The 21738-nt window shown below is 44.8% G+C and overlaps 1 protein-coding gene across 4 annotated transcripts in view; it reads left to right on the forward strand.

Annotated features, from left to right (window-relative positions):
- Positions 1-21738, forward strand: part of DENND1A (DENN domain containing 1A) — a 297718-nt gene that overhangs the window by 152709 nt on the left and 123271 nt on the right. For all 4 annotated transcript variants that reach the window (XM_063144890.1, XM_063144892.1, XM_063144891.1 and 1 more), the window contains exons 6-9: positions 3851-3920; positions 4519-4599; positions 10213-10266; positions 19219-19329. In XM_063144890.1, coding sequence (XP_063000960.1) covers positions 3851-3920; positions 4519-4599; positions 10213-10266; positions 19219-19329 — 316 coding nt within the window. The remainder of the gene's footprint in view (positions 1-3850; positions 3921-4518; positions 4600-10212; positions 10267-19218; positions 19330-21738) is intronic.

A 21738-nucleotide genomic window follows, 5' to 3' on the forward strand; every position in this document is an offset into this window, starting at 1 on the left:
TTATCACGGGGGTTCCTTGTATTCTCAGCTCCCCTGTGAGAAGGAAGAAGGAGTGAGGGAGACAGGGGCAGGCCAAGGGGACATCAGGGCCTGCTCCATTTGGACTGCCCCCAAGGCTAACTGCCCCAGGGGTAACTGACGAAGGAACTTCAGAGGCAGACTCCCTGCTCAAGTGGAGCTGAATGCATTTTTCGGGTTTGTTTTTTTGAACATGTGGCTCTTGTTGTACCTGTTGTGTTTTATAAATATCGTAAACCGCTTTGATGACTCTAGTTGGAAGATTGTATATAAATCTACTAAATTAATAAGTAGTCATATGTTTTTTAATTCTTTGCTATTACATTTATAGCCCGCCTTTTCCCCTCTTGCAATACTGGGGGCTATACTTCTCTTGCAAGCAGCAGGCTTTAGTCTGCATGTTCAATTGGCCAATGACGTACAAGACAGCAGGTGCCATGTTGTGATGGAAGCATCCCAGAGTGTGATGATGACTTTACATGACGCATCTTTTGAAAGATCCTCCTTCTCCAATCAGATTGAGTGAGAGGAGGCAAGTTGGCACGAGGAGAATGTCAGATGCAACTTGTACAGGCAGGTGGGGAGAGGTGCCTGCGTTCAAATCCACTAGGCTACCCTTCGCCCAGTCACTCTTTCTCAGCCTCCTCAACTTCAGTGGGGTTTTGATTTGTTTTTGCAGAGAGAAAACAAGATAACCTCCTGTATCTCACCTTGAAGGGAATTGCTGATTTAAATACAGGATTTTGAAATAATGAAGTAGCTGTGACAGAACCCCTCCCTACTCTACTACAGTTTAGACACATCTATATTGTAACCCCCAGTGGTCTGTAAATATTACATATGTGATGAGACTAAATGTCATGAATAAGCCACCATGTATTTGAAGTGACTGGATGGGGTGGGAAATTACGTCTATAGCCCATTCTTCCCACAAAGCTGATAATTAGCTATATGGTTTTTTTTCCTGCCCATCAAAGAGTTCTGTGTTACCTGTTAAAAAAAAACACCCTGCATACTCCTCCAGCAATAGATGTAGATCTAGTAAACAATATCTCCATTATTATTATTATTATTATTATTTATTGCATTTTTATACCACCCAATAGCCGAAGCTCCCTTACATTTGTTTCTTTATCAACTAACATAGCCAGCAGGTTTAGCAATTAAAGTGATGTGAAAAAAGGATAAACGTTTGGTTGTACAGGAAACCTAAGTGAAACAATCCTTTTTACTGGGCTGGCTAGTCTCCTGTAAAATAACTGGAGACGATTTAAAGGAAAAATGCAGGACACGGAATAATGGGCTCAAGTTATAGGAAGCCAGATTCCGGCTGGACATCAGGAAAAACTTCCTGACTGTTAGAGCAGGATGACAATGGAACCAGTGACCTAGGGAGGTTGTGGGCTCTCCCACACTACAGGCATTCAAGAGGCAGCTGGACAACCATCTGTCAGGGATGCTTTAGGGTGGATTCCTGCATTGAGCAGGGGTTTTTATTTATTTATTTATTACATTTTTATACCGCCCAATAGCCGAAGCTCTCTGGGCGGTTCACAAAAATTAAAACCACAAAAAACATCCAACAGGTTAAAAACACAATTACGAAATACAGTATAAAAAGCGCAACCAGGATAAAACCACACAGCAAAGTTGATTATAAGATTAAAATACAGAGTTAAAACAGTAAAATTTAAATTTAAGTTAAAATTAAGTGTTAAAAAACTGAGTGAATAAAAAGGTCTTCAGCTGGTGACGAAAGCAGTACAGTGTAGGCACCAGGCGGACCTCTCTGGGGAGCTCGTTCCACAACCAGGGTGCCACAGCGGGTTGGACTCAATGGCCTTGTAGGCCCCTTCCAACTCTTACTATTCTATGATTCTAAGATATTAGGAGCTGCTTGGGATTGTAATTGGCACTTTCTCCCTCGTTTTGTGTTACTGCATCTGGTAAACTCTTTTCTTAACTCTTGCGTAATGGGATTAAAATAAATCTTGGGTCTCAAATTGTCCCTGCAGGGAGCTGGGCATAGACTTTCCACAATTGGGTCGTAAGGAAACTGCAGGCCTCAGTGGTGACTTAGGAGCAAGTAGCATAAAAGTGGACTTTGGTTTTAAAACTGTAGTCTTACCGTTGCTAGAAATTGATCCGGGACTGGGGAAAAGCTCTGAACCCGCTTATTCTTAATTTTGTAATCGAAGGATATTTATGCTCTCAAAACAAAGAGTTACCAGCACTCAGACTTACTTAGAGATCTTGAAATTTACTTCTGGCTCTGCGTCTTTGAAGGAAATGTCCTTTGTGCCTGTCCAGTGGCACTACTTTCAGTGCTGACACTGAAAGCAGCTCTCAGGCCTGAACTGTGAGCATGATGGTAGTCTTGACTTCAAATTGCACAATGCTGTGTCCATAATGCCCATTAAGTTTGGATGTCCCGTTTTAGAGTCCGGTATTCTGGAAATAATTCTTAACTGCACACAAAGAACAGATTTAATTAAAGACCCAAAACGTTGTGCTGTGAAATAGGAAGTCAGTTTTCGAAGTAACCTCTCTATAGAAAAGGACCTGAGCCAGATTCAAACATAATTCATGAGGACTTCCCGCAGACTTTTTAAAGAAAAAATATAATAATAATCTAGCTTGCAAAAAGTTGTAGCCATTCCCTCACTTCTCCTCTTTCTTTCTTTCTTTCTTTCTTTCTTTCTTTCTTTCTTTCTTTCTGTGTGTTTACCAGATTTCTTCTTAATCTCTGAGCAAGGCTCCTGCTCAAAGAGGCCTCTCTTTCTTGGTACTCTTACGGTGGCTCTTAACTCCGTTGAGGTTTATGAGACTTAAAAATGGGAAGCGGAACTTTATCGTCCTTCTAATCCCTCTGGAATGTTTACATTCTGATGCCAAATGCAGCAATTCCGCTCTAAAGTAGTAATTGTATGTTGGACGGGCAGTAGCCGATGGTCCCTGCAGTTGCCTGGAATGTATTAACAGACGTGATAATGCTGTCGTAGAATGTGAAAAGTTAAGTTCTTTATCAGCACAGGGTTGATAAGCTACTTAAATTTCACTGTAGCCTTTGCAAGTTGCATGCGTACATTAACGTGGCGCTCCGTTCCCATTATCTGTCACGTCTGGTGCGTCTCACTTCATTTATTTCTGCGGCCTGACGGTCAATCGGAGCAGTGACTCCTCTGCCATTGACAAAGGCAGCTGTGCTGTGGAAGAACCTTATCCCTTGTATGCCGTTGAATGCTCCCATCTTCCCCGGTGAGAAGAGGTTAAGGTATTCTCGGCGCTTCCTTGGCCGCTGTCCGTAGCTCCAACGGGATTCCTGGTTGAGTTGCTTAATAACCCAGCTCACTAAAAAAACGTCGCTGTCGAAGTCCGATACAAAACCCCATTAAAATGATCTTGCAGTGGACACTCCTGGTAGTCCTTGTTTTGTAGGGTCAACATTTCCCTGGAGGGCGAGTCAGTGCTTGGCAGAACTTTCAGAGTATTAATCTCTCTCTCTTACAGTTGATCTTTTTATTTATTTATTTATTTATTTATTTTTTACATTTCTATACCGCCCAATAGCCGAAGCTCTCTGGGCGGTTCACGCTAATCTTACATTAGTGGTTAACATGTAGTGGAATATAGAGAGTGGTTGTTGTGCCAGAGATCTGGCAGCTGAGGCCCTCCACATTTGACAAGCATTGCAATGGATATATATATATATATATATATATATATATATATATATATATAATTTGTTACGGGCATTCTTTAAAGTGAAACTATCTTTTTCCTAAAGTTGTTTCCCCAAAAAAACTTAAGCTTGCATTTTGTTTATTTTTAGTTATCTCCCATGGTTTGAAGTCTTTTATAAGCTGCTGAACATCTTGGCAGACTATACAGCAAAAGGCCAGGTAACTGTCTAAAACTCTTCCACTGCCTCAGGTGTCTGGCTGTGAATGTTTGTGCGAGAGAGAGAGAGAGAGTGAGAGAGAGAGAGCATGTATACTTGTAAAATTGTATCAATAGCCAAACCTGAGCCTTTGTTCAGATATGTCGTATTCAATCCTGGGTCCACAAAGAGGAGATTCACCCAGTGTGTAAAGCCTCTGTTTTGGATGCTGTGTGTAATGTTTCACAAGTTGCTATAAGAGTAGTCATTTGCTCCAGTAGAGAAAGCTAGACCTATGGCCTCCACAGTTGAGAATCCAAGCCTGTTCCTGTCTTGGGTGCTGCTTGTCAGGTGTGTGTATGTGTGTGTGTGTGTGTGTGAGAGAGAGAGAGATTGGCCTTAACTAGACCTAACGTTTATCCCAGGATCATCCCGGGGTCATCCCTGCCTGCTCCCAGGATAACCTGTGTGTCATTTACATGAACAGGGATGACCCCGGGACAATCCCAGGATAAACCCTAGGTCTAGCTAAGGCCTAAGACTAAGACTTCTCTCATGGCCCATAGCACTGTTAACCAAAACTACCTGCTTTGGAAGTTACCGTCTGCTTTTTTTTCCAGGACAGCCAATGGTATGAACTCCTAGAAACACTTTACAAGCTACCCGTCCCCGAGCCGGCCACATCTGTTCATCTCAGCGTGGTAAGTAGCACACCTAATATAGGGAAATGGTGGAACATTTACTTACCTGAGGCTGCAACCATATTGAACTTAATGGGGCTTCTTTCGGAAGAGGCATGTATAGGATTGTGCTGAAAGTTAAGTATAGGATTGTATAGGATTGCATGCAGCTTCTTCTTGTCCTTTCCCCTCCCCTCACCCCAGTAAGACTGTTTGGTTTGGGGGAGGGGTTCCCCACTATTTTTCTACTAATTCTCAAAAAGCAGAACAGGTGACAAAATAAATAGCCAAATCTAGTGGAAAGGCTAAAAACACAGGTAGTGAATAAAGTGCTCACCTTGCAGGTTGTGCACCTGAAGAGAGAGAGATGCCTCTCTGCTTTCAAAACCTGCTTGACATTTTAACGTGGGGGTTGTGCCACATGTGCATCTCAGTAACATCACCATCCTAGGGAGTAGGTTTTAACCTCACCCCCATTGTACTGATTCTCCAGGGAAAGAGGGTCACCCCTGCATGCACTATGACCCTCTTTCCCTGGAGAATCATGGCAGTGCGGAAGAAATTAAAACCTCCTCCCCATAGCAGCAGTCTTCACCAGCATCACTGTGATGTGGGGGGAGACTTTAACCCCATCCTCACCCCAGTGTTACTACTCAATATCACTAGGATGGTGGGAGGTTAAAGCCTCCCGACAACTCTGGAGATCTTAGACTCATAGACTCTACTGGAAACAAAGCCCTATGAAGAGAGACTGAAAGAACTGGGCATGTTTAGCCTGGAGAAGAGAAGATTGAGGGGAGACATGAGAGCACTCTTCAAATACTTGAAAGGTTGTCACAGAGGAGGGCCAGGATCTCTTCTCGATCCTCCCAGAGTGCAGGACACGGAATAACGGGCCCAAGTTAAAGGAAGCCAGATTCCAGCTGGACATCAGGAAAAATTTCCTGACTGTTAGAGCAGTACGACAATGGAACCAGTTACCTAGGGAGGTTGTGGGCTCTCCCACACTAGAGGCATTCAAGAGGCAGCTGGACAACCATCTGTCAAGTATGCTGTAGGGTGGGTTCCTGCATTGAGCAGGGGGTTGGACTCAATGGCCTTTTAGGCCCCTTCCAACTCTACTATTCTATGATTCTATGAATAGTAGAGTTGGAAGGGGCCTATAAGGCCATCGAGTCCAACCCCCCACTCAATGCAGGAATGCGGGAAGGCTTTAATATCACTCCCATCCCAGTTATTTGCAGTAAGATTGGGAGTGTGTACATGTATGGGTGTTCAGCCTCTGGCCACATGTGCAACACAACCCTTGACCCTCCCCAAACCACTCACTGCATAGCCAGAGAAGCGAATCCCAGATGTGGGCTTGTGCTCCAACCCTCTGGACAACCCTCTTTCTGCCTGTCAGTGACCGGTTTGCCTGGTCCCTCTGCACAGTTGTGCAACTTTAGATAACCACAATGCTAAGACGCAGAAGCTTTCTCTGCAAAATATCCAGAGTTTCTTGCCTAGCCCCTTTGCCTCCTCCGTGTCTTCTGGCCTTCTGTGCTTCCTTTTGGTGTGCACTTTGCCTGTGTACCAGAACTGTGTATACCCAGAATCATAGAATCATAGAATAGTAGAGTTGGAAGGGGCCTATAACGCCATAGAGTTCAACCCCTGCTCAGTGCAGGAATCCACCTTAAAAGCATCCCAGACAGATGGCTGTCCAGCTGTCTATTGAATGCCTCTAGTGTGGGAGAGCCCACCACCTCCTTAGGTCATTGGTTCCATTGTCGTACTGCTCTAACAGTCAGGAAGTTTTTCCTGATGTTCAGCCAGAATCTGGCTTCCTGTAACTTGAGCCCATTAGTCTGTGTCCTGTACTCTGGGATGATTGAGAAGAGATCCTGGCCCTCCTCTGTGTGACAACCTTTGAAGTATTTGAAGTATGTATGTCTCCCCTCAATCTCCTCTTCTCCGGGCTAAACATGCCCATTTCTTTCAGTCTCTCCTCGTAGTGCATTTTTTCCAGCCCCCTTATCATCCTCGTTGCCCTTCTCTGAACACGCTCCAGCTTGTCTGTATTGTTCTTGAAGTGTGGTGCCCAGAACTGGGCTCAATACTCAAGATGAGGCCTAATCTTATGTGAACTGCCCAGAGAGCTTCGGCTATGGGGCGGTATACAAATGCAACAAATAAATAAATAATAAATGCTTTAATGGGTTTCCAAAGAGGAAAGAAACTGGACACCCCCTGCAGATTCCCCTCATCGTGACCATGCTGTTGAAATAGGGTGTGTGGATAGCATAGCTAACAAGAGACACTCTTGTCTTGTTGCTGAGGTCATGTTGGCCCACAGGGGCAGAACCAGCCCCCAAGAACTGAAGACCATTTGGGAAAGAGCCAGCACTTGAACTGTGCTCAGAAAATGGCCATGGGAGCCCAGAACAGATGCTGGAGCACTGATTTATTTATAATTACTTTTATATCCCTCCTTTTTTCCTCCAAGGAACCCAAGGTGGCATCCATAATCCTCCTCCTCCATTTTTTATCCTCACAACAACAGTGTGAGGTAGGCTGGGCTGAGAGTCTGTGAGTGGCCCAAAGTCACCCAGTGAGCTTCCATGGCTGAGTGGGGACTAGAACCTGGATCTCCCGACTCCCAGTCCAACGCTCCAGCCACTACACCACACTGATGTGTGATGCCTTCCTGATACCTTCTTCTTCCCTGCCTCCGTTCCTGATTAGGAGCTAGTTTCTCCCCCGTTCTGCACCAGTAGACTTGGGAGGAAACTCCATGTATAGCACTGACATATGGAGTGCTATATCTGCTCTTACTAGGGGTGGGAACTGGAGACCCCTCGTACTCTCAGAGCTTGCCATTGTACGAGATATCAGGCCATTTCCCCCTGTTAAATTGTGTAGCTCGGAAGCATTTTGGTAGCCCACCTTTTCGAGGACGATTTGTCAGGTGAATTTAGTGTTGCTTTTAGCAGAGTATACTGTATCTGTTCTCTCAGCAGTGATGACTAAGTCAGGGAGAGTTTGAAAACTCTGTCCCGCAGTCTTTGCTCCCTCCCGCAGTCTCCACACCAAGTGCTGGCTCCAAAGATCTTCCTCTGATTGCTTTGCTCCGTAATGTCAGTCCACAGGTAGGAGCTGTCTAGGCTGGCATAGGAGGCACCTCAGTGGTGTCAAGGAAATCTTGCTACACGCACAGGGCAACTCTCTGTTGCAGAGGACAGGCCGTCACGCAGGCAGGGCGAGAGGTTGGGATGTTTTGGCCGTTGCATTCCAGTGCGCGGAAGGAATGCTCTTGACCTCCCTTTGCCATCGACATTTCATGGGCAGTGGAGCAGGGAAAGGCTTTCAAAGTAGAGCTCAGAAGCTCTGCTGGCTTCAGCCTCCGCTTTGCCTGCCTGTTTTGAAACCAAATAATGAAGCCCGGGTTATTTTGCACAGCTACAGGCCCCTGCCCCATTGTGCTCTTTTCTCTGCAGCCCCTTTCTCAATAGCCCCCCCCCCCTTTTCCTAGCATCTTACACCTTTCCGACCAAAGTAAAGGAGCAGCAGGTTTGGAGTGTGAGGGCTACGCTGTACCTGTTTCCTCATCCCTTGTGAGCAAAGCTGCTTCAGCTGCTGGGTATTTCAGCCCATATGCTGTTCAGAAGGTGGTGGAAATGTTAGACAAACAACAGATAGGTTCTGAGAAGCCTCATAAAAGCACAGCACAGAATTAAAATAACATCAGTACCATGCAGACCAATGACGATGTTGCTGTGCCACAGTTCCTAGTCTGTGCTAAAATGAATCACTATCCCTCATCCAGAAGAGTTAAATTCTGCAGCCAGTATGAAGTAGGCAAGTCTGCATTGATTTATTCTTTATGCATAATGTTAATGAGCAGTGGACGGCTCAAAAACCCTGACCATGGAAATTTGCCCCATTCTCCCATGATGCCACCAGTTCGTACAGTTTTAAGTGTGTCTATATCAACCTTAAGAACCTCAAACATTTTCAGATGTTACTTAGCTTTGCAGTTTGTACCTGAGTGAGGCAAATGTATCCATAAGAACATAAGAAGAGCCCTGATGCTGGATCAGACCAAGGGTCCATCTAGTCCAGCACTCTGTTCACACAGTGGCCCACCAGCCATCGGCCAGGGATGAACAAGGCAGGACGTGGTGCAACAGCACCCTCCCACCCATGTTCCCCAGCAACTGGTGCACAAAAGCTTACTGCCTCGGATACTGGAGATAGCACACAACCATCAGGGCTAGTAGCCATGGATAGCCTTCACCTCCTCCAGGAATTTATCCAACCCCCTTTTAAAGCCATCCAAATTGGTGGCCATCACTCCATCTTGTGGTCGTGAGTTCCACAGTTTAACTATGCGCTGTGTGAAGAAGTACTTCCTCTTATTTGTCGATTCAGCTTCATGGGATGACCCAAGGTTCTAGTATTTTGAGAGAGGGAGAAAAATTTCTCCCTATCGACATTCTGCTACTTAAGAAGAAAAAGGAGAGTCATACTGGATCGGTCCGGAGGCCTACCTAGTCCAGAAAGTACTTTTGTATCAAAATCTAGTCACAGTGGGCAACCGGATGCCCAGATAGGAAGCCCACAAGCAGTCAGTTAGTGAATTATAGTGCATATAACCATAGGTCCTTACAGTTCTACCAGGAAAGAGACAGCAACAGCAACAGCAACAACATTAAATAAAATTAATTCATCATGTACACACATTGCAGCAACAGTTTTGGGACTTCTGCTCATAAGCAGAACAGAAGCACAATGCCACCTTCTTGTATATCATGCAACCAGCTTGTTTGGTCTACATACCAGACATTTATTTATTTATTTTATTTATTTTATTACATTTATATACTGCCCCCCAGCCGAAGCTCTCTGGGCGGTTTACAACACTTGTGCTCCCCTTACCTCTTCTGCCTGAGGAAGGATTCTTGTGAAGTGCCAGAGTTTACTCTTAACATTCTGGCATCTTGTTCTCCTCCTCCCTCCCACAACTGAAGTTTGGTCCCATACGAGAGAACATTTTACTTCCCCCATCTCTCTCTTCACAACTTTCCAGCAGTGGGACTATACGATGCAAACATTAGGAAGGAAAGTTTGAAATTAATTACATGAGGCGAACCTATTTGGAAAGGTTTTTGGCTAGCAGTGAGTTGGTCTCTTGTGCAGCTGGCGACTGTTAACTACAGGTGCTTTCATATGCTGCTTTATTTTGTGTTGTTGTGTTGAGTTTGTATCATTTTTCTTATAAAAGCAGTGTACGTTTTAAGTTATGTTTCAAGCAGAAGAAGCAACAGGATAGAAATGTTTTAAATCGATCCTCCCAGAGTGCAGGACACGGAATAACGGGCTCAAGTTACAGGAAGCCAGATTCCGTCTGGACATCAGGAAAAACTTCCTGACTATTAGAGCAGTACGACAATGGAATCAGTTACCTAGGGAGGTTGTGGGATCTCCCACACTAGAGGCAGCTGGACAACCCTCTGTCAGGGATGCTTTAGGGTGGATTCCTGCATTGAGCAGGGGGTTGGACGCGATGGCCTTGTAGGCCCCTTCCAACTCTGCTATTCTATGATTCTAAATAAATGGCAAATGATGCAGTTTCTCTTCCCACTTCTCCAGCACTCTTACTTTACTGTGCCTGACATCAGAGAACTTCCCAGCATACCTGAAAATGTGAGTAACTCCTCCTGTATTGTTGCACTGCAAAGTCTCTGCTCAGACGATGTAACACATACCATATGGTTTTCAGAAATCATGTAGTAGGGAGTGGGAGGGGATCAGTTGAACAGAAGTCACATGAAAGTACTTTTAGATCAAAATACTCTGTGTGTGTGTGTGTGTGTGTGTGTGTGTGTGTGTGTGAGGGGCTTGGCGATTTTACAACTTCCCTTTCTTATACTCTATATAATAATTTGTAGGTGAATTCCCTATGCCCCTAGGTCTTTCACCTTGATGAAGATTTGGCTGAACCTATCAGCATCTGTGAAACACTACACCAGCCTTCCCCAACCAGGTGCCCTCCAGATGTTTTGGACTACAACTCTCAGCATCCCTTACCTTTGGCCATGTTAGCTGGAGCTGATGGGAGTTGATGTCCAACATATCTAGAGTGTACCAGGTTGTAGAAGGCTGCATTATACATTGGATGCTGCTTTTGGGAGAACTATTCTCAGAAACATTTTTTCTTGAGGACACCTGTCCCTGTGTCTTGTGGCCTCAGTTTGCTGGTCTCCCACATAAGTTGCTAGACAGAGTCCATCAGAAGAAAAACACGTCCCTTCCCTGTAACTGATATTTGAATGGTCTTCTCTGGAGTTGCACAAACTGCCCTTCTTCCCTGCTCTAGAGAGAAAGTCGTTCCTTGCAGAGTTCATGCTCAGAAAAGTAAAACCTCTCCCCTCACTGGCAGGGGCACATGTAACAGAGAGCTTCGGCTATTGGGAGGTGTAAAAATGGAATAAATAAATAAATAAATAAATAAATAAATAAATAAATAAAAGCTCCTGGGTTTGAGTGCGAGAGGGGAAGGGCTGTAACTCAGTTCTGCAGTACAAGTAGAATCAATGCCTCTATCAGATATATTGAATTAACGGAGGCTTTTTGATATAAATAAAGGATATATTTGATCATTTCTCAAAATGAATAGTTACACTCTACCTACATAGACATTTCATTTTCTCATGGTGAAAACAAACTGCTTTAGTCAGCCCAAAGAATATCAGACCTTACTTCTGCCTGTCAGTCACAGGCATTTCCTTAGCCTGGTTCACCCATAATGCTAAGCCATGGCATGGTTTGTTGAAATCTGGCTTGTTGTTGTGTCTGAACCCATTCCTGCAAACAAATCAACAAACCCATAACTAGTTACAATCCATAAATAAAAGCCATGGTATGTTGTCGGCGTTCAAAGTCTGGCATGTTTAAACTATGGCTTGTGATATCTGAGCTGAGAACTGTGGCTTATCTCTGGCTTGTTTGCACTGATATCTGCCCTTAAATGGAGGTGCTCAGCAAGAGCAGCCTGAAAATGAAACTGCTCTGAATGCTGGCAAAACAGACAGGAGAAAAACAAACCAGAAATAGGGAAAACAAGCCATGGTTTATTTGCTCCACCTGCAAGACAATGCATAGCTAAAGCAACAAACTATGGTTAACATAACCCATGGCTTAGCATTACATGCGAATGTAGCTGCTATTTTCCTTTTGTGAGGATGGGGTTGAGCTATCAGAGAGTGAAGCAAGAAAGAACAACAGTAGGAAGAGGCAGAGAAGACAGCAGTGTCCTGTCCTCAGGTTCCTATATTCCCATATTTAATCTCTCAAACTGTCATAGGCATTGGTCGTAAGACTCTTATGGGAATAATTTAAAGTTACTGTCTACACGGGTAAAAATAAATAAATAAGGAAATCATGCAAAATATATACAGCGCAACAAGGAGGTGCAAGGCCTAGTTGTAAGTCTGAAACAGTGTAAATTATATCCCATTTAGCTGTAAATTAACAGATGAGCACCATTGTTTAGGAAATGTATGAACAATTATAAATGGGAGACACGATTTAAATTCAATATTAAAATTGGTTTTCTTGCTGATTTAAATCTTAAATGACCTTGATTTAAATCAATCCACCCTGCATGTTCCTATGATTTCCTGGAACTATTTTTTTATTATTATTTAAGGATTTTTATGCCGCCATTCAGCCAAAAAAGGCTCTCACGGCGGCTTACAAAAGTATTTCTTGACAGTCCCTGCCCACAGGCTTACAATCTAAAAGACATGACACAAAAGGAAAGGGGATTGGGAGGGAGGAGGAGGAGAGGGAAAAGGAAAGCAAACTCAGGCACTACAATCTTAATTGGAAAGTTCAGCAGTTAAAGTTGGTAGCAGGAAGGAGGGGGCTCTGAGCTGGAGCTGGACCCAGGCACGGTGGAGAGGTGCCTGGCTGCTGCTTCCTCCCTCTCTGGTGGCCTCTGCAGAGACAGTTGGCAGCAGGAGGGAGGGGGCTCTCAGCTGGAGCTGGACCCAGGCACGGTGGAGAGGGGCCTGGCTGCTGCTTCCTCCCTCTCTGGTGGCCTCTGCAGAGACATGCTCTGTGCAGGCACAAAGCTCATAGGTGTGACTGCACAGGTGACCGTTCGAAAATCGCCCATTATAGGTTAAATGACCTGTTTCTCTTTCCATAGAGAGAAATGCCCTTGAGTGTGGTGGGTTCAGTTTGCAGGTGGAGAAAACTGAGGTGCACGCTAAATAGACCATTGCATGGCAGGGAATGGAGGCTCCTCCAGCCTCCTGCGTAAGAACTGCTCTTGTGGGCTGGTTGTGCTCAGTACCACATGTTTACACACACACACACACACACATGCTGGTTTCAGAAATGTAGGCTTTCTTCTTCTTCACCGGTTGGCAGGAGTCCCAATGTGTGAGTCAACTTCCCATAACATTTGAGCAGTAGACGTTCTGAATGCTCGTGAATCAAAGGCCGCTATAAAAACTGAAGGCTTTGGGCCAGAAAGACTTGGAAAGGAGTTTAAAGTTGTATGTTCAGCCTGTGGGGAGGGAGGGTGAGATGTCTGGTAGTTGAAGGCATCTTCATTTAGTGTGTGTGTGTGTGTGTGTGTGTGAGAGAGAGAGAGAGAGAGAGAGAGAGAGTGCGTGATGTGTAGGGTTGCCTTGGGGAATGAGGGGGTGGTGCCTAAGTTGATTTCCTTGAGGCGTGTCCAAAAAAGTTGCCTTGAGGATGCTGACGGCCCACGGGGGAAGAAGGAGAGAACAATGGGCGTTATAAAAAATATAGCTTTGTAAACTTTTATTCAGCTTTGCATGTGTGGATCTTGGAGCAAAGAGCAGAAAATGCAAAACAAATGCAGAGGCTGGCTGCGATGTTCTTGCTCTGCTGCCAGTTCCTCCTCCATATTCATCACTTTCCCGTTCTCCCCAGCTTCGTCTTGTTTTCGTCTTACTTAATTGTGTTCCAACTTGTACAGTACTGAGCACACAGTTGATGCAAAGATGTTCAGTAGTGGCAGCAGCAGTATACTGTACTTGCATGATATATCTAGGATTCTGTGCCAACAGCTTTAAGACCAAGAACACTAAATCATGTCACTTAAATTCCTCTGAGCCAAGTTGTCAGGTTTTGCAGCTGCTTTTATAGCCCTGGGAAAGGGTCAAAGAATGAAGGAGAAGAGTGGAGCAATCCCAGGAAGTGGAACCTGACATACCATTTGACTTAACAGTCTACACATTGATCCTTCAAGCTTCGTTACAGATCAGATCTATAATGAGATTTAACTGTCAGCCTTGACTGGGATCTAAATCTCTAGCTTAGTTAGGCTAGGCTTAACTGCATTTAGTCAGACTTAATTCCTACTGAGTAAACCTCAGAAACAGTAAATTCCTACAGAGTGAGCCTACGGCCACTGCTTTAACCATTATGCCTTTGGTTTAGCTTTAGAAAAAGAGGGCTCTTACCTTCTCTCACTTTCCATTTCCCTGTTTGTTTTGTTTGTTAAATATATATCCTGCCTTTCCACCAAATGCTGCCCAAGCCAGCTAACAACAATAAGACAAATACAACAAATTATAACAAAATACAATCCAACAGCAATAGACTACAAAGTAAGAAAAAGTATGAAAACAAAGCAAAGTAGTCAAAGGAAAAAACGAAAGGAAAGGAACCTCCCGTGCAAAGCACTTGAGTCATTGCTGACTCCTAGAGGGACGCCTGCTTTCGCTGATGTTTTCTTGGCAGACTTTGAAGCGGGGTGGTTTGCCGTTGCCTTCCCCAGTCACAGTTACCTTTCCCCCAGCTAGCTGGGTACTCATTTTACCGACCTCAGAAGGATGGAAGGCTGAGTCGACCTGAGCCGGCTGCCTGAGAACCAGCTTCCGCTGGGATCGAACTCAGGCCGTGGGGAGAGTTTCGGCTGCAGTAACTGCCGCTTCCCACTCTGCGCCACACGAGGCTCCTCAAATCAAAACAACCAGTTAAAACGAACCGCAACGTATTTACAAGTCTCAAGTATATAGATCAGTGTCCACACTTTAAATCTTAAATACTGGCATCTCTGGCATCCAAAACATCTGGAGATTGACTTTCTGCCCAACCTCCATTTTAGACCCATTTCATCCACACCTGACCTGAAGGCTGGGCAGAAGGTAGATCTCCAGATGTTTTGGATGTCAACACCCAGCATACCTGACCATTGGCCATGCTGGCAAGGGCTTCTGGGAGTTGAAGTCCAAAACATCTGGAGATCTATCCCAGCCCTAGTCTAAAAGCAGAGCATCCAGTCAGGGAGAAACAATAATGATTACAGGCGATTCAGCCAGCTGCTTTAGACATAGTCAGGTCTTTAAGAAACATTTTCCTAAAGATGGATTGAAACAAAATTTTTAAAAATGCACAACTACCAGGCCAGGCCTTTCTTCGTGTGGCGCTGCTGTGTCATGGAACTGATGTACACCCCATAGCAAGGTCTGAGGTCTCCTCTCCATTAGCCAAACAACACAGGATGCTCACTCTTGTGCATTACCCATATCCTTCCCCTACATGGAGTAAAGGAGCTAGGGTGGGCGTCTTCCATCTTTGCATGCTCCCTTGCATGGTGGACTTCTAAATTTCTGTGCCTGACTTAGCATGTGCTTGCATGCGGTCTCTGTGTGTGATATCCTTTTCTCACAACAGCTTGGCATACTCTCCTTTTGAAGGCCGTCTCTGCCCCACTTTGACCTCTTCTTACGGGGGATGGCCCCTGTGTGCATCACAAATTGGCAGGGATGCTTTGGGGGACCTCCTTTTGGTTTGCACCCACCGACTTCCATTGCTGCTGCTAAGATGTAAGCAGCACAAGCTTTTCAGACAACCGGGCACGTGTTTCCTGCTTCCCTTGTGGCCTTTGCTGGCCCCTCGGCACTCTGGCTAATCCCCGCTCTCTCAGGAGTAGCAGCTTTTTATTGAAGGGAAATACACTCTTATAAAACCTCCCAACTTGTCGCTACATCAGTGTCTCAGAGAACCACTGTCACGCTTAGGCAATTTTTACAAAGCTCCAAAAGCTCATCAAATCCCCATTAAACAGCCAAGTTCTTTTCCTGTATTTCCTTCTGTCAACTTCTTTTTCTCTCTCTCCTTTTTACCAAGCTTTCCATCTGGGTGCAGCTCATTCATCCTGGGCAAGCATAGCAGCGCACTCTTTTGCTGCGAACCTCAACTCCTCCTGCCATGGGCGAGGCCTGGCTTGACTTGTACCTCCAAATCAACTTGTCATCACGCATTATGGCTCGGGTCCAGGTTATTTGAAAGACCGTCTTCTCCCTTATGAGCCTGCCCGTGCTTTGAGATCTTCTGGAGAAGCCCTTCTCTCAGTCCCACCATCTTCACAGGCGCGCTTGGTGGGGACATGGGAGAGGGCCTTCTCGGTGGCTGCTCCGGTGCTCTGGAACTCTCTTCCTGGGGAAGCTAGGTTGGCTCCCTCCTTGATGGGCTTTTGGAAGCAGGCGAAAACTTTTTAGTTCCAGCAGGCCTTTGGAGAATAATCTAGCCCTCCATCTAAGTTAATGTCTTATAATTTTGCTGTGTATTTTAAACGTTTATGGTTTTGTTCCCCCCCCACCCCCATGTATGTTTTAAACTTTGTAAGGCCGCCTTGAGGCCCAGCATTGGGCAAAAGGCAGGATACAAATAAATATAATAATAATAATAATAATAATAATAATAATAATAATAATAATAATAATAATGCCAGCCTTCCCCCAGCCCGGCACCCTCTTGATGTGTTGGACTGCAACTCCCATAATTCCAAGCTGGCATGGCCGTCACCCACGTTGGCTGGGATTCATGGGAGTTACAGTCCAACAAATCTTGGATGGCTGCTTTAGGGCACCTTGTTCTTGAGCTGTGTGTAGTAATGGCATGGAGATAACCTGGCCGTGGGACAGAGTGAGATGGCCACCTCAGGCTGTTGCTGTTGAGTGCCGAGACGGGGAGATGGGTCTGGCCCACGGCACAATCCACTGGGAGGTTCTCTTGGAGAAGACTCATTGAAATAAGGGCTTTTGTGCAGCTCCCTTTTCTTTCAGTGAGAACTTCCAGTGGACTGTGTCCCATCTTCCTCAGGGGTGGCGTGATTGACTTTTCTGCCGCCAATACCACAGTGCCTTGGGCAAGCGTGCAGTGACATCCCCACGTGCTGCTTTTTTGGTTGTTGCCACCACCACGTCCTGCCATGAAGCAGCACCGGCTTCCAAACGGCTTTTGTTTAGACACAAACATCTTGCTAATCAGCACAGATGGGATAAGGACTGCAGGAAAAAACTACTTGCCAATTGAACAGGGTTTTTGATAGTAATAAAAAAATCTGTTCTCTCTTCTCTCCCCTCCCTCTCTACCTGGATGTGATGGTGCCCTTCCTAACCCAAGCTGTCTAATAAGACCCGAGTGACACCAATATGCTGACACAGCCTTTATTAACCAGTGCACGTTTGTTGTGTCTTAAAAACAACAACAACACACAAAACACAACCGATCTTTACAAAGGCCATGCTTAATTTTTTGTCTGTAGCTTTCCCTTTGTATTTGGACAGCAAGCTGTGGAACATATTTCTGCACAGTGTGAGGCTTCTTGGCAAACTTCTCAGGCCAAGTATTGGATTTTATTTTATTTTTTATTTTTTTAGTTATCGTTGGATCTGTCAAAACTGCTAATAGGCTCTCTGAGCTTCTCCGTGATTCTAAATCCTATTTGCTCTTTGTCATCTTTTGGGGTGTATGCATGTGGGTCTGTGTCTTCCCCCGTTTACTCCATTTTCTAAAGGTTTAAGGTCCCACTTGAATTCATCATGAGCCTAAATGTGCTTTTATTAATGCACTTGCTTGTGATTGCGCTTTACCTTTATAGTGATGTATAAAAAGTTCTGCTCGCTGAGCTCCTGAGCATGTGATTCATCTTGGCTTGGTTAGCTGTCCGCTCAGCTGTCATTCCTGATTACTCTATTATGAAGCTGCTTCTTTGAAACCCAGCAGCCCAGTCCTTGGCTGCTATAAATCAGCACAGTTCTGCGAAGTCAGTGGGGCGGGGCCTGTTGACACTTGCCTGTGCTCCACATTTGAGTTGGGCAGACCTCCCCAAGAAGAGTTGGAGGGGCTTGAGAAATGGCATCTTAGGCCAACCACAGGCCCTTGCTATGTTTTGGTGTGTGTGTTTTTTACAGGAAAACTACTCGCAAGCAGTGGGCAGACCTTGCCTTTTACAAGACGTGAGGCTAGTTTGATTAACTATAAGACCAGTAACCCCTTAATTAATTCAATCATTCATTACATTTCTATACCACCCAATAGACCAGCCTTCCTCAACCTGGAGCGCTCCAGATGTGTTGGACTGCACCTCCCAGAATGCCCCAGGCTGGGGCATTCTGGGAGTTGTAGTCCAACACATCTGGAGCGCCCCAGGTTGAGGAAGGCTGCAATAGACAAAGCTGTCTGAGTGGTTTACAAAGATTAAAACCTTAAAAACACATCATAAAACCATTTATATTCAAACGTATAAACACACAGCACACAGAGAGGCTCAGTTCAGACAATGCGTTTCTCTACACAGTGTGAAAACTCCACTCAATGGTTGAGTTTGTAGAGGGTACTTACCACACAACATGTTCTAGCTCTACTGTTATGTGACTGTGGGCTACCGTGGAGTTGAGTAAAAGGCAACGCTAATGTTTGATTGACAACTCCTCTGCTCTCTCTCCTCCCCCTGGTCCTCCCGATGGTATCCCATCAGCCATTGCTGTGAAAGAACAATCCTGGTGGCTCTCCTAGAGCGGCACTCACTCCTTTTGCTGCTCTTGCCAGGGAACTCTGTAGCCAGTGGGAAAAGTCAACTCAATGTAACGGAAAACTACACATTGCCCTCCACGCAACACCAATGCAATGGTTGTGCAGGAACTCTCCTCTGCACAGCGTGGATATTCAGAATGGAGTATTTTCCACACACAAAAACTCCTCCATTGTTACATGAGTTTTGCCGCCAGACAACACATTTCTCAATGGTGGTGTAAAAACTCCACCGTGGAGTTCTAGAACCACTGTTGTCTGAACTGAGCCATTATAAAACCATTTACACTCAAACATATAAACACATAGCACACACAGAGACATATCTCTCTAAAATAATGTTGAACAGTCAACAATAAGAAAAGTCCCTGTCCTGATTAAAACCTCCAACGTATGCTGCCAAATGCCTGAGAGAAGAGGAAGGTCTTCGCTTGACACCAAAAAGAGAACAATGTTGGCACTAGGCAGGCCTCATCAGAGAGATCATTCTATAATTGGGGGCCACCACTGAGAAGGCCATAACCTTTGTTGCTACCTTTGTTGCTACCTTCCGAGCTTCCCTCAGAGGAGACATCTTGAGGAGACATCTTAGATGATCCATATAGTGTACGGGCAGGTTCATGCTGGGAGAGGCACTCCATTAATTCCCTGTCTCAAATCCTATACTGCTGTCAGCATCTTTGCTTGCAACATTATGCACCAGAATGACAACAGCTACTCTGAGGGCCACTTACCCAATCCCCTTTTTTGGTTTTCACAGTTTAACAAAGTTCTTTGTTTCTTCTTCCTCCTTAGAGAAATTTGACTGAGTATTTTGTAGCGGTGGATGTGAACAACATGCTGCATCTCTACGCCAGTATGCTGTATGAACGCCGGATCCTCATTTGCTGCAGCAAGCTGAGCACTGTAAGTTGACAGGGAGGCAATGCGCGGGAAACCTCTTTTGAGGCTCTCTAGAGGAGCAACTCAAAAGGCCAGTGGGCCAATCTGTATAGACCTGGGAAGTGAAGAGGTTGTATAGTGTAGCGGTTACAGCAGGGATAGGCAAAGTGGCACCAGCGGGCAGCAGTGTGACTTTGGACACCTTTCTTCAGGCCCACGAGGTCGCTACCCCTCCTACTTTTTATTTATTTATTGTTAATACATTTTCTTTTTGGCTGCTGGGGTTGCTTGAAAGCATAGTGAGGACTCCCAGCTGCTGCTCCAGTCTTCTTTTCCCATGAATAGATCCGAGCCACACGTGGGATTCAGCGTCATTCTTAGCAGCAGAAGATGGAAGGTGGCAGCAGGCCGACGCATTCATCTGCGTCACGCCCATTTTGTGGTGGTGTCCAGGACAGTTTCTCAAATCACCAGATGTGCCCACGGGCCCCAAAATGTTGCCTTGCCCTGGATTAGAGTACTGTGTGAACTTTTCTTCGGGTGCCTTTGAAGTAATTAGGATAAAATGGAATGATCCGGAGGGAGAGGCGGGTAACAAATAAATATATTATTATTATTATTATTATTATTATTATTATTATTATTATTATTATTCCCTTCTTTTGGAGGAAAATAGGTGGGATATAAATGCAAACCACAACAGAAACCAGTGCACACCACCTTGGAGGGAATGTAGGAGACAGTTGAGGAGACAGTTGAGATGAAGACAAATTGAAAATAGTGCTTGCCTGTGTCTCAGAACTAGTTGTGGGACATCTAAGGCCCTCCTCCGAGTGCCTCCTCCGAGGGAAGCTCGGAGGATGACAACAAGGGAGAGGGCCTTTTCAGTGGTGGCCCCACGATCGTGGAACGCTCTCCCCGATGAGGCTCGCCTGGCGCCAACATTGTTATCTTTTCGGCACCAGGTCAAGACTTTTCTCTTCTCCCAGGCAGTTAACAACATACGCTGAGTTTTTAACTGACCCCAGAATAGCAGTTTGAAATGGATATTGCTGTTTCTATGCTTTTAAATTTTTGTATATTTGTTTTTAATGTTCATTGTTTTTGGATGTTGGACACACCCCCCCCCCCCGCACAGGGCTAACTGCCATCTTCACCTTGTGGGGAAGAAGGAGCTGTTGGTTTGCCCCTCCATTGGGAGATGAGAGGACGGAGCAGGGCCTTCCCACCAGCCTAAGCAGTCTCCTTAATGTCTTTTTATTTTCTCCCTCTTCCCTCCCCATCCACTTTCCCTTGTGTGTCATGTCTTTTTTTAGAATGTAAGCCTGAGGGTAGGGACTGTCTTCTTTATTGATATATTGCAAGCCGCTCCGAGAGCCTTTTGGCTGAGGTGCGGGATAAAAATGCTCTAAATAAATAAATAAATTGTTTTTAACTTTTGTAAACCGCCCAGAGAGCTTCGGCTATGGGGCGGTATATAAATGTAATGAATAAATACATATATAAATAAATTCCTCGCTCCTGCCAGCCTATTTCCTGCCTAGGCTGAGTGCTCCAGATCTGCTTGCTGCCAAGACTGGTGGAAACATGCCAAGTTTCGAATGTGTTTTAACTGCACCCTCAGTAGCATATTGGAGTTTGACAGAACTCTCTCTGGATATAGGGGGCTTCACGGCAGCTTCTTGCCCTTTGAAGTACAAAGTTTTTCCTTTTTGTGCAGGTGCTTTGTAATAACATTTATGTGGCGTTAGCAATGGCCTATTTTGTGCAGCGTATAGATAGATTTTTTTTTTTTAACAAAAATTGATAAACGATGCTTTCAGATGGATCTCCTTGTGACCTTCTCTTGATGAACTCTGATGGCGGATGATAAGAGCCATATTTTTTGCAATTTTGTTTGATAAGGATGCAGCTGTAATGCTACTTAGGGTCCATCAAGTACCTGAGAGATGAAAGCTGCAACACACTCAAAGGACCATCTGCTCTAAAAATGGCCCCATATCATTACTTAAAAAACAACAACAGCACAACACTGCAGCTTGATTTAGTTCAAAGTTTAGATCTGTGTATTTCAAGGTTTTAGCAGTCAATAAGCTTGTGCTTTTTTAAAAAAAAAATAGAAGAAAATATTAAGTTTTGCTTCCTGTTTGTTCTGTAAATGGATATTGATTGGGTATTTTGTTTTGTGTTTTTCCTTCACAAATGGTGAATGAAATATTTTCTCCCTAACGCTGTGGACTTAAATAGTTGAAAGGTGTTTTTCTGAAGCCTCTGTGTTGCTACACGCTATTATCTAGCTTCTAAGTGACATTGTCTGATCTTGATTGTATGATATTGCAACTGTATTATAGAGATCCAGAAAGAACAGGTGGTAGGAAAAGGGGAAACAAACTGGGTTGGAGTTAAGAAGTAAGAGAGACCAACACCTGTTGA

This window comes from Elgaria multicarinata, chromosome 19 (assembly GCF_023053635.1).
Source record: "Elgaria multicarinata webbii isolate HBS135686 ecotype San Diego chromosome 19, rElgMul1.1.pri, whole genome shotgun sequence".
NCBI classification, from domain to species: domain Eukaryota; kingdom Metazoa; phylum Chordata; class Lepidosauria; order Squamata; family Anguidae; genus Elgaria; species Elgaria multicarinata.